This window comes from Phalaenopsis equestris, unplaced genomic scaffold (assembly GCF_001263595.1).
Source record: "Phalaenopsis equestris unplaced genomic scaffold, ASM126359v1 Scaffold000002, whole genome shotgun sequence".
Classification (NCBI taxonomy): Eukaryota; Viridiplantae; Streptophyta; class Magnoliopsida; order Asparagales; family Orchidaceae; genus Phalaenopsis; species Phalaenopsis equestris.
In genome coordinates, this window is record NW_018164444.1 from 37997207 (window position 1) to 38011177 (window position 13971).

At 35.0% G+C, this 13971-nt stretch overlaps 1 protein-coding gene across 1 annotated transcript in view; it reads left to right on the forward strand.

Annotated features, from left to right (window-relative positions):
- The window catches only part of LOC110039566 (Niemann-Pick C1 protein-like), a 54347-nt gene that overhangs the window by 20548 nt on the left and 19828 nt on the right, over window positions 1-13971 (forward strand). Inside the window, exons 4-9 of the mRNA XM_020744675.1 lie at window positions 982-1051; window positions 1192-1341; window positions 11313-11378; window positions 11574-11718; window positions 11822-11886; window positions 11962-12027. Of these exons, the coding sequence (XP_020600334.1) occupies window positions 11836-11886; window positions 11962-12027 (117 nt within the window). The 5' untranslated portion in view covers window positions 982-1051; window positions 1192-1341; window positions 11313-11378; window positions 11574-11718; window positions 11822-11835. The remainder of the gene's footprint in view (window positions 1-981; window positions 1052-1191; window positions 1342-11312; window positions 11379-11573; window positions 11719-11821; window positions 11887-11961; window positions 12028-13971) is intronic.

Consider the following 13971-nt stretch of genomic DNA (forward strand, 5'->3'; position numbering starts at 1 on the left):
AAGATTAAACATTTTTAAATTAAAGCTTGAAATATTGTGAATCATGATCTTTTATGTGTTTCTTTGAGCTTCTCATGCTAGAGGTGCATTAGAAAACCTAAAACCATAACATCATGCATCAATTTGGTCTAAAATCAATCAAAAGTTGAGCTCTTGTTTAATTTTGAGCATCATTCATTAATATTAATTCTAGTGTGTGGGCCGCATTGGTCACACATATACAGCCCAAATATTTTGGTGCGCGCACAATCATTTCATTATAATTATTCCTGGACAGTACTCTGGTGAATTTTTTTACAGATAAAACTTTTGTTCTAAGAGTTGGCTTCAAAGCCCACGTTATATATTTTGTTATTTATTTTGAAATGATTACTGGTTTAGAAATGAAGAAAATCTTTTCCCTTTAATCATTAATTTCTCTTTCTACTTTATTGAAGTTGATAAGAATCTTCAGAGCAAGATTCTGTGCAAGATTCTCTCTTTTCATTACTGTTATCCGATGCTGGGGTGTTCATATTTAACTTAAAAAAGCTGATTGCTTAATATACTTTATGGCAGTACTCCCCACGCATTGGTGACTTTGACGTCAGTTCGGAGAATATTTTATGCCTCGATGTTTGCCTAGCAAATGTGATCCAATTACGGAATTAAAACTACATTTGTCTAGCCTGCTTTTTCTTATAGGGACATTTACATACATATTACCCATTTCCTATGTATTTACATTCATAGGAATAGAGTGTTTTGTATGTAAATATTCCTTTTTTGTATATTAGTAATTGAACTTTTCATTTTGATTTATTTATTTTCCCGACGAATCCTTGTTTTATTACAAAACAACCGCCTTCAGTTTTAGCAGTTATTCCAACCGCCAACAAACTTGATTTCATTTTATCTCTGACCTTTGAGACCATTGTTGTATCTGAAAGAAAGCCTCACTGATAAGTTTTTTCATACACCTTTACCTATTTGGCCTACCAGCTTGGAATCAAATCAAACAAACAAGATATGCTCCATCAACCACTGTGATTCAAACTCTCTTTTGAATGAGGTAAAACTGATGAATATAACTGATTTGATGCTAGTTCTTCCTGCAAAAAGCTTTTACATAAGCTGGCTTTAGCTGTTTAGTTCATTATTATCTAGATCTTCCCTTGTAATCAATTATCAGAAAACTTAATTCCTGTACAGATTACAAAAGCATCATTAAATCCAGAATCCAGTTTTATTGCCAAGCCAGCTGCCTCATGGCTTGATGACTTCCTGGTATGGTTGTCTCCAGAAGCATTTGGTTGCTGCCGTAAATTCACAAATGGGAGCTACTGTCCTCCAAATGATCAGGTGGTGTGCCTACTCCATTTCCAATGTTTTTATATTTTATTTTATTTTGTAATTCATATATTATTTTTATAATTTATCTTTTTTTCTGGAATAGAATTTGAATTTATTCATAAATGCTAGAAAATTTTATTTTTCAATAAAAAAAATTTATTTTACTATAAACAAACTTTATAATTAAAATATTTAATTACTTGGTACTTCAAAATTTAGTGTTACTCGCGACCTGAATTTATAGACTGCTCTAGCAGTTTGATCTTGAAATTTATTTATTTTTAATTTTATTTATGAAATAAACTTCATGATAAAGAATGGGAACGTCAAATCTATCAAAATGATAATATATATATGGGAAATTTACATACATACCACACAATTCTTTTATATTTACATTTCTAACACCCAAAGTTTGATACTTACATTTATAACATTTGCTGTCATAAAATTTTGCACAAAAATGTATGTTTCACCTTTAAGAAGGTAGTGAGTGTGATATTTTTGAGTTGATGTAAAAGATTTGAGTAATATACATGTAAATATGGATGTTTAGGCAAACATACCAAGCCATGCTCATTTTGATGTGGTATGAGCATGGCTTATGTAGAATAGAGTGGGAAAATAATTATTGGATAATGATTCATACATTCATATTGGTCCAAAATTCTTAGGGTAGATTATTGAACTAAACTAAGAATTTGTGTCTTGTATATTTTGTTGATCCTCTCAAAGTAACTCAAGATTGGCTTAACTTGATTTGAAGCGAGGGCAGTTCGAATCTCTGTGGTGGTGACCATGGCGGTAAGCTATCAAACAGGATATCTTGAAATTCTCTCTATCTTGGTTTGCCTATGTCTGAAGTTAGTTGTTCTTTCTTGTTATGCTTTGTCATAACCAAAACGGATCCTTCTGATATTTTGCTGGTAAGAGCACCTGTAACCTCCGACTCCACGGAAGGTATAAGAACGATATGCTTTACAAATTTCATAAATGAATAAGTGTTCCTATACGCATCACCTTGAGTCTTACAATCATATTGTCACGATCTCCCTAGCAAATGGTGGCGGGCATCAATCGGAGCCATATCGCACCAAACCTGATCCTACAGTTGGGTCCCAGTTAAAAACTCTATGAGACACTTGTCAATGATGATCATGTTCTCCTTCAACCATGTCAAGTACAATCGAGAATGTCTCTAAGTCATGAGGCTTAACTTGCCCACCATGTGTAGATTTCACATTCTTGTTGCTCCCTCCATCGATGATGAGACTGTATATCTGTCTCTTCATGGTGGAACGGGTGTAGAATAGTTTATGGTAAATCCATTGCTGCTCCCTCGTTGCCTCAGTATGTAGGACCCATCAAACCTTAAGTGTTACCCTCATTGGGTGGAAGTTGGTACTCACCATATTTTTCAATTATCTCCTCATTGCTAACTTCCTCCATTGCACCCTACTCGATTTAGAACATAACTCGACTCATCGAACAACTAAAAGTGGTGTGTCCAAAATCATGGTATTTGAAGTATTTCCTGGTGGGAATTGTAGTGAGTTTGCTACTCTTTTGAAGCTTATTCTCACTATGAGTGGCTCTGTCTTGCTCCTGACTATTCTTTTCCACTCTGTGAGGCATGCTCCTCTTAAGGTCTCCAATTGTGGGTGGTGGTCTGATTGACAATGGTGTTTAGCTCTGCTTCTACTATCTATCTACTTTCAAAGCTAAAGTTTGCATGTCTTTTAGTGTCCAATAGAGTTGCAGTTGGACCACATTACTGTTGGCGGGCTTCAAGCCTTTCAAATACCTAGTTATGATGTGATCCTCTGTCTTCTTTTACTCACATTTCAACTTAAGTTGCATAATTATGCACTCCACTGATAGTTCAATCTGCTACAAGTGATGGAGCTTCAAGAAAATATTCTCGTGGTAGTACGTTAATGTTCTGTCAAAAAAAAACTTTTTTTTTTTGCGAACAGCTCGTGTTCGGTTCGTTAATTTCGTTCGATAAGTTAACGAGCCGAACACAAACTAAGATGTGTTCGTTCGTGTTCGACTCGTTTTGGCTCGAAATATTACTCATCAAGTTATATATATATATATATATTATTTTATTTTTTTTCTTTTATAGAATGGGATCCTCCCTCCTTCAATTTTTGTATCTTTTCTTTAAAAAAAAGTACTATTTTAAAAAAATCAAATTGACTACAAGGCTACAAAGATTTATAATCAATTAAAGTATTGATTAATATTGCAATTAAAGTATTGATTAATAAAATAGAATAAAAATTATTAAATTAGATTCAAATGATGTTTTAATATAAATAAAATTTTTAAATCTTGCTCAAACTATTATTGTCTTACGGCTACATAATTAGGGTTGTTAAAAAGATTTTTTGTTCGTGAACAGCTCAAGTTCACTCATGTTCAGCTCGTTAAGCAAACGAGCCGAACAAGAACACACTTTTTGAGCTCGAAATATAAACGAGCCGAACACGAGCTGAGCATGGCTCGCTCGTGTTCGGCTCGTTTACACCCCCCAAGTGCGGGGTGTGTATTGTTGTTGTATTACCTTTTTTATTTACTCCCAAGAAGTGATTACGTCTTGTATTTCTCTCTATCTTTTCTTGTTTAGGTTCTTCCACCACACAAAAGCATTTTTCTTCAGCTTGATGGGGCAAGCTTCATTCATCTGTCATCGGGCACCTCCTTATATTTAAAGATTTGCTCAACATTCTGCATTCATTCAATGTAATCATTTGAATCAATTCTCCTCTCAAAGTTCGGTAGGTCCACCTTCATTCTCAAATTTTTGTATCCTCTAATGGACATGTCATCTCTATATCTTCAACAAGCACTCTATCTTTTGTATTCTCTATTAGGCATACCATTTTTGTATCGTCCAACAGATACCTCATCTTTGTATTTTCAAATAGGCATCTCTTATTTGTATCCTCCAACAAGCACCTCATCTTTGTATCTTCTAATAGACACTTAAGATTTAGGCCTCCATCGATATTGTATCCCAAAGTGTTGTGGTATGTCTTCTTCTCCAGCGGAACCATTCCCCTACGGTAGGTATTCAAGTGTTCTTCTTGTTCTCCTTTATGGATTTCACTATGGATTTCCCTATTATGATTGACGGTAATCCCACCTATTTTTGTTATCAACTAGCTTTGGATAGATCTTCTCCTTGGGATGCTCACAATTATGACTTTTTTTAATGAGGTGGAGACTGATGCCAATCACTCTTAACAATTCTGTGTAGCTTTTATAGATTTTTTTATTAATGCAAAATGCACGCTTTAAAGGACGACTGCAGGTCAGAAGGTGGATGTTGGCAACAAGGAGGAGGTTGCAGAAGGAGAAAACGAAGGATAATCATCACCTTAGAACAAGATACAATCGGAGCAGCAAGCGAAGGAAAAACAGTTGATGTCGATGGCTATCCTGGCAAAAAACACAACAAAAAAATGACCTAAAACATAAAAGCAACATATAAATAATACTAGGTAATTAACATGGGACAACCCCACTCCTACTGCGTGGTAACCCTAGTTCACTAGGGTCGACTGACCCCATTTTTTTTAGCTGCATTGATTCAGTTGCTCTAGGCCGATTCAGGTAGAGAGAAGCCCTGTGCCATTAAGCCAATTTAGGGTTTATTTGGCACGCTCGCAGTTCAATTACATAGTGTACCCTTCGAAGTTTGGAATGATATGGATGGTCGCTTGCAAGTGGGGAAAACACCTCAAATTTAGGGCCCAGGTGCTAGGGTCACGGTCAAAGATTCTTTAGTCTCTTGAGGTTACAAGAGCTTCATCGCCTTCAATGTGTAGATAGAAGTTTCGACGAATGAGTTCGAAGCTCCCTCAATCATCGAAGACTTATCCATAAGCTTTACAAGGCACGTGATCCCGTGTATGTGGGTGTCCTGCTCCTGAGTACTACGATCGGGACTAAGCTGAACAGAACACTTATTTTATTTTTCTTTCTAATTTCCAACAAGTTTACTTTTATCCTTCATTTCTAGTCATTTCATATATATTTTTTATATTATAATTTGAAGAGGCGATTTTTTATTTGTTTTGTATCGGGACAGTCGTCGGCATGTCCTCGCTTCTAGGGTTGTATCTGAGGGTTTGAGTGGTGTTGCGGCTGTATTTCTCTCCCGAGATAGTATATATTTTCCCTATCCCCTTTCGCATCCTCCTCATGTTGCTCCCAACATCCCTCCTTCTGCAGCCACCCCAGAACTATCACACCCCAACTAACGCCCCTGGTAGGGTCAATCGTGGTGTGATAGAGGCCGACAATTTGAGAATTAGTTATATAATCAAGACCCCGTGAGTGATGAATTAGTCTAACAAAATCGCCGCAACATACGTGATACATTGCATTTCATAATTTATTCATATACATACTTGGAAGTATGAAAATAATATCCAAAACATGAAAAATATACAGAGCTGCTAAATTTAATATAATAAAAGTACGTATCCAAAACATATATACAAGCTCTAAAAACTATCATTTAAAAGTTGTATAAATACACGTCTGACTACTCACCCCGGTGCTCATTGCTCATACCTGGAAAACAAGAACGAATAATGAGCAAAAACAAGGTCCGGGAAATAATAAGGGCTAACATGACGTTTTATACATAAAAAGGAAGCAACGTTTCAACTCACAAGTCATAACATACTAGTATAATAGAAAACATAAAAAGAGAGCAAGTAGTATAAAAATCTAGCCTGCAAAGTATACATGTAAACATGAAATCATAAGTATAAACAAAAGCATGTTCATAAGCAGTTTATCATAAGTAATCATAATAAAGTCATTTCATAGTAATGTCACTTGTTTAGTGTTTAGGGCTCAACTATTTTCATGTACTTTTATCATAGGTCATCATTTTGCTCCAAAGACCATATAAACTATCGGTAAAGGATGAGCTTCCCCCAACATAACAGTTATTAATGACCTCTCTGATACTCACGGTTCCCTAACGCTCTGTTATTGTCTAATTTCAATAGTTCAGAGTTTTATCCCTATATAAATATCAGAAGTCGGAAATACTATATCCCTATATAGTGTACTTGCAAGCACTCTTGTAGTAATCTACCATAACATTAATCATGATATTTCTTAAAACATAATATATGTAGCATACATTCATGGACATTTCATATACTTATATGAATTATAAATGAATACATGCAATGTATCATAATATAATATAGCATCACATGTATAGTAAAAGAAGTATGCTTGCATTCATACATTTTAAGCATGTATTCATTTACAGTATGAGGAATTTCTAAGTGCATCTTTGTCTAGTGATAATTTATATGAAAATCTATAGAAGATTATTTTTCTTAAATTAACACAAGATTATTTCACTTGAATTGAAAGAGAAGCCCTTCGACGAGTGCCCACACGCTCGTCTCAAGTTTGCCGCCTCATATATATAACCTGAGAATTCATAAGCATTATAGGAATTCATAAAATTTGGACTCATAATATGCATTAAACCCAAAACATAATTTATTAGCCTAAAACATATCTCACATAAATTTCTCGGCATAAATTTGATTTTTCAAAATCGTGTATTTCTCTCCCTAATGCTTCCTAACACTTTATTTTTCACTTCTTCCTCGCCAATATCATGCTAAAACTCGTATGAAATCTTTTAAATCTCTTTCGACACTTCTGATACAATTATAGTGTCTCTAACGGCTATCATAAATCAAAAATGCACAAAAATCAAGGTAAACGTCGGGACAGACATGTGAGGAAGGAAATGAAAATCTAAAATAATGAGAGAGGAATTTGTGCCATTTAATTTGTTCTTGAAGCTCCCTACAGCAAGTTTCGACTTCTCTGTGTGTCGCTCGACCCACTGCTCACCTTTGCACCGTAGCAAGGATCACAGCTGCCGAGCCGCCTACAAATGAGAGGGGGGGATCACGAGAGAAAAGAGAAGGGAAAGGAAATTTTGAAGCTTAAATGCAGTTGTGGCTTCCTTGGTGTCATTTGGTTTGCACGTTCCGCCCCTGCACCGTAGCAAGGATCGCAGACCTTATCTGCTGAGCAGAACTGAGACAAGGTGGGGGAGGAAATTAGGAGAGGGGAAAGGAAATGCGACACTTGAGAAGTTCCCAAAAGCTCTCTGTCGTTTGATCCCTTTGAGCCGTTGCATGCGCTGTTATGTGGTTGGAGTCGGCAGGGAACAGTAATGAGGAAATTTAGGGAGCAATTAGGATAATTAAGAATTAATAAGTTTAAATGAACATATAACTTCCAAATTTTATATCTCCTAATTTGTACATATATCATACATAGTGTTTTTTTATGGAATCGATTGATTTTATGCATAAAATTTTATAAAAATTATTTGATTGAACTTCGGAGGATGCGAGATTTTGGGTGCTTTTGGACTTCATCAAAATTTTTATCTGATTTCTGGAATTTGGGGGTTAAAAGAACAACATTGATTGTTGTTTTTCACTGTAGTTTTTCAATTCTAGCACTTGACCACACCGTTGCTGCTCAGGACAGTCGTCCTCTTGGTATTCTAAAGTCTCTTGCATCCCTAGTTGATGTCGATGTCACTGTTATTCCCCCTCGCTGCCACCATTCGGGACAGTGCATATTTGCTGCTCACCTGCTATTCCAACCATCCAGCCACTTCTCTTACAGCCACGTCTACGCTGTCCAACACCCTCTTTATTGTTGCCCCTGTCTAGGATAGCAGCCTCACTTGTCGTCCCTGACAGCTATGCACCACCCCCCTGATTAACCCCATACTTTTGTTGCTGCCAAGCCTTCCACCACCCTTGTTACCAATTGGGAGAACCAAACCCTCGCCAATCACCTCCACCACCTCGAGATCCACCCTATTTTGAGTGTTTTTTCGTGTTTGTTGTTATTTATATTGTTGTTTGTGAGATTATGTTTTCTTATTTTAAATTCAACAATAATATTAATTTTTTTATTATTATTTGGGTTAACTCCGATATCAAAAAGGGACAAAGTGAAGCTACTTGGAAGGGAGCGAAAAATATGTGGTGAGTGATGAGAGGCGTAGGTTAAGGGATGCAGTTATGCGAGTATCGGGTGCAAGTTAGCGAGAAAGAGAAAGGGATGAGATTTTGGATGAGCGATAGGGTGTGCAGGCGGTGGCTAAAGAGGAAGGCATAGCGAGGACGTTGTGGCAGAGTCTTCTATGCATCTGTGCCTCAAAATCTTAGGAAGAGAATGTGCGTGATTTCTCGGCACGAGGATTAATTACATATCACGTGAAAACAACTGATCATGTTACTAATGAAAACTTCTGCTTATGCGATGCTGGGACAGGATTTTGGGGTTTATGATAAATTTATTCACATACATTATTTTATTTGGGGCATTTACGTACATATCACCAAATTTTCATGTATTTACATATCTAACACATACTCTTTTATTTTTACATTTATTCCACCCAAATCACTTATATCGCATAAAAAATATCCCTATTTTAACTTGTAAAAAGTAGAATACACATTTTCATATATAGGAAAGGTGATATGTATGTAAAAATTCAAGTTCAAATGTTAGATATGTCAGAAGAATTGAGTGGTATACATGTAAATCTTTCTTTTTTTTAATGAGAGAATTAAAAATGGATAAAAATAATCTAAACTTTGACTTTCATTTCTTATTTTAATTATTCTATTTTTCCTTATTTATATTAGTTATTTTATCTGACGTTTTTGGTTAATTTACTACTGATTTGAGGAAATATGGTATGGAGGAGAAAAATCAAATGGTATTTATTCAAGTTATTTTATCTGTCATATAATTTAAATAATAGATTTGTCTCTTGTCGTGTCGTATCCATGCCTCCGTGTACGTAATTGTGCAAGATAGATGTAGAGTAAAGGCTGTCAAATAAAATGGAGTACAGTTAATGTGAAAGAAATAGAAAGAAAAGAAGTATACACCAAGAGTAGCATGTCTGAAAAACTTGCAACTAGTATTGACATTACAAGCAGAACTAAATGGCTGAAAATATGAAATTTAATGACTAACTTTTAAAAACAAAGAGCTCGTTTGACACCATTTTTATTTTATGTTTTAGTTTATTTAATTTTTTATATATTTTATTTTTTATCTTTAAAAATAAATTAAATTGTATTTAAAAATAATCAAAATGTATAAACATAGGCATACATTTTTTTGTATTACATCAAGATTTAAGTTCTCTTAATTAATTTTTAATTAAATGAAATAAAATGATAATTAGCTGCTTTGGCACTGAATCCTTATGAATTTATTTCTAATAACAAATTTTGATTTTTCTTTTATGCCACCTAAATATTTCATGGCATATCTAATATACCACTATTTTCAATTTTAAAATTGAAATACACATTTTTCATATATTTATTGGGACATATATGCAAAAATTGAAATTTATGTGTTAAATATGTCCATAAAAAATTCGTTGATATGTATTTAAATATTTCTTAAGTTTTACATTAAAAATATATTTTAATTATAGTCATACAAATATTTAAAAAATAATAATTAATTAATCAAAACTTGTTCTAGAGTCCCTTTTATGTGTCTTGCCCATATTCTTTACGCAGCTTTTTTTTTTAATATTATTTAAATTGTACACTTCTGTGTCATGACACGTGTTCGTGCCTGATACATGCTGACACTGCACGACTCCTTAATTAGAATTATATGTGAATCATAGCTCATTCTTCACATTTAAACCATTTAATTATATTTTTCATAATAATTTTTTTTTTTATTTATGTGTTATCTATATAGTGTGTTTAATAAAAGATTTTGACACCGATCTAGGGTTACCAAATGGTATGGGAGAATACATAAATGGGTTAGGTTAGTTGTCGGATGGGTAATGGAGCTAGGAGGGGAGATGGTGGCTGAGATTCGACACAAACCGGTGGTTAAACAGCTGGCCGGTTGCAAAGAATTTCTGATGTCAAACAGCAGAAGGCAGCAAGTTCGAAGAGGGAGGAAGTTCTCATTTGTCAAGGAGAGATCACCACCCTAATTCAATTAGGTTATAGTCACACTGCCTGAGAGAAATCAAAGGATACATTATGTCAACAGCGAAAACATGAGGAAAAAAATTTCTAAATAATATTTACCAAGCAAAAAAAATTGTCCTAAAAATTTAAAAAAAAAAAAACCAATAGTCTCCTTGCAGAAATAAACCTATTTTTGATAAATGTAATATAAAAATTGGGCCCACATGTCTAGTGGCTATTAATTAGCAGGAAAGTTTCGCCATTGCAAATACTGGACGAGAATTTTCATCCCCGCTCATCCAACGTAAGTGGAATTGTGGGATCCGGCGGAACCACAGGATGGCTCCTGCGTCAGCATCTGCAATTTAATTAGTAATTTATTGTAACTCAATTTGAAGATTGGTTATTGTGCTCATCACCACTGAGCTATGCTAGTGATATTACGTAGTTGGGATCACTAAAATATATTGTCATATTCATTCTATTAAATGTTATCCATCCCCATTTTTTTATTCTACCCTACATTTTCGCCTACTCACTGTCAATCGCTAGCATCTAGCAAATGTTATTTCATTCTGCCAGATAAATCTAGAATGAAGTTGCGGAAGGTGATTTGTCAAAGACCAATTTTTCCTCGTAAATTAGTTTTCCATTAGGACCACCCTTTGTACTGGTACAAGTTTGAGCTCAAGACCCTATCTTTCCAAAGCAGAGTCCCAGAGCTTTTGGAGCTTCATCCAATTTGGGTGTGAATGTTGTTTCTGTGCTTCAAAAAGAAAAAAAAGCGCATGTTCTTATGCTAAATTACGGTATCATCTAGATTTATTGATTCTAACCCACAAATCTTTAAATTGCATTTTTCTCTTTTTTTTTAGGAAGATAACGAATTAAGTTCATGCAATAAACTTCAAACTTTTATGAATTTCTATACAGTTTCCATGCTGTCAGCCTAATGGGGGCACGTGTGGCATCGATGGGGTGTGCAAAGACTGCACTACGGTGAGTAGATTGAAACCCTAAACTCAGTACTACTCTTCTAACAAGCTTTGCATGGTTTTTTTTTTTCACAATACAGTATAATTTTATTTCCTAGTTTTGTTTCTTCCTCGTGTACCTTTTTGATTTGTTTTTGGTATTTGATCTACCTTCAAACTACATATTAGAATTAAAATTAATTTATTTTTGTGGTTTTAGTGTTTTCACCAATCAGACCTGCATGATGGCCGTCCATCTACAGCACAGTTCAGAGAGAAGCTTCCATGGTTTCTCAAGGCATCTCCCTCAGCAAATTGTGCAAAGGGTGGTAGTGGAATATACTCATCCAGCATTGATCTTACTGGTCCGTTCTCCCTATCTTTAGTCATGAGGGCTTGGCAAATTCAGTATGTGTTGTGTAGAATTTTGCTTTCAAACTTTAAAAAAAATCATATTTTGTATGCCAGGTTTTGATAGTGGAATGATCCAGGCATCATCATTTCGAACGTATCATTCACCCCTCAGTGGACAAGTAAAGTTCTGATAGATTTTACGAGACATTTCCTTTTTACTTTGTACTTGAAACATGATCTGCCTGGCTTTGCAGATGGATTATGTGAATGCGATGAGAGCTGCTCGAGATTTCAGTTCAAGGGTCTCTGATTCTTTGAAGGTATTATGGTTTGGGAGAGAGAATTTTTTTTCCTGTTGTTTGAAATCAGATGCCTTTAAGGACATACAAAAAGTATACAAAATGGCTGGAAACAAAATAAATAAGTGAAAATCCTCAGTTAAAAGGTATAAAATATACTCAAGTATATATCCTTAATTTTGTACTTTCCGGAGATTTCACTTTCCAATGTAGTAACTTTTCTACAATAAAACTCATTCCCGATCTAGAGTATATATATCAATAAGTTTTTAACTTACTATTTGAGATTTTGAAGATGAAGTCCTAGAGCTTTGGTTAATATATGTCTTTTTCTTCATTGGAGATAATTGAAATGATGATCTGCTTCGACAAAATTGCATTTTTGATGAAGTGGTTGACTACTCCAATCTGTTTGGTTCTTTCATGGACAGATGGGATTACGTGCAATATAGATGTTTACCTAATTATTATAGTTCAGAATTGTAGGTTTTCGGAGACCAATAATTATTCCTTCACAATTTCATAGAAAATGATTATAGGATAAATAGAGGGGGATTGCTCCCACATCAAGAAAGCAATAAGATCAGCCATAACACCCCATAATAAAAGAAGGAAATCGGAATTATGACCTACCAACAATTCTGAATCCTAAAAGTATAAAATACTAGTAATAGAAGATACTAAAATTAAAATCTTCTTAAAAAAATCTAACACCCCAACATACCCCTAAAGTTGTAGCATAGATGTCTATCATGCCCAACTTACTTACAAGGAACTCAAAATTATGCCTAAAAAGTCCTTTGGTGAATATATTTGTTATTTGTTGCGATGTTGGAGTGAAAGACGTGCAAATGGATGAAGTGTATCAATCTCCACTTATTTTGTGCGATCATGTTGCACTAATTTTTTTGTAATGCTTATGGCGACTTTATTGTCACGATACAATTTCATTGGCATGTTTATCGGGATTTGTAACTCTTCAAAAATTCCCTTCAGTTATGACATCTCACATACTCTATTGGCCCAACCTCGATATTTTTTTGGGCACTACTTCTTGCCACCACATTTTGTTTCTTACTTCGCCATAACCATGTTTCCTTAGACATAATTTCATATCTGAATGTCAATAACGGAGCCCACCTAGTCTGCGTTGATGTATGCCTCTATGTTCTATTTTGTGGTTTTCTGAAAAAGTAAACATTTACCTGGCGTATTATTTAAGTATCTGAGAATCCCATCATCTTCTTCAAGGTGTTTCTCAATAATACTAAAGTTAACCCAAACAACAATAGGAAATTTAATATTATTACTGGAAGCAAATATGCGGTTATTATCAAACACACTTGAAGGAAAAATGCCACACACGCGCAACCTACAAACTAACATTAAGGGGCATCCCGGGTGATAGTGGTGATGATTAGGGGCTTGGAGAGATGGTGGAATGGTAAGGAAGGGGTTTTTGTAAGGCCTGGTTTCATCTTCTCGAGGGAGTCGAAAGGAGGGAAATGAAGCAAGGGATTGGGAACTTGAGGGGTGAGTTTGCTCTATAAATCAATTCAAAACGAAGCCGAGATTGAGAGAATTTATAGTAGATGCCTACTCTAATCGTGAACGACTTACTAAGGGAGTCGATCGACACTCGACAAGGGCTACAAAACTTGCGGAGTATCAGTGTCGATGGTAGGAGAGTGGCTATGGCTCAACAAGGGTGAAGAAGCGTGTATTTGAAGCTGAAGGAAAAAAGCAGCATCGTACAAGCAAGGGTGACAGCGTAGGAGGTTCGAGCGTATGAAAAAGTGGGCCAGATCGCGGGAAGAGGAACACGAGTTCCACATGCGAGGCCTCTTGCTAGAAGATATAAAGGTGAACTTTAAATATTTTAACTAATTTTTTTAATAAAAACTATATGTATGTGTGTGTGTGTGTGTGTGTGTGTGTGTGTGTGTTTATATATATATATATATA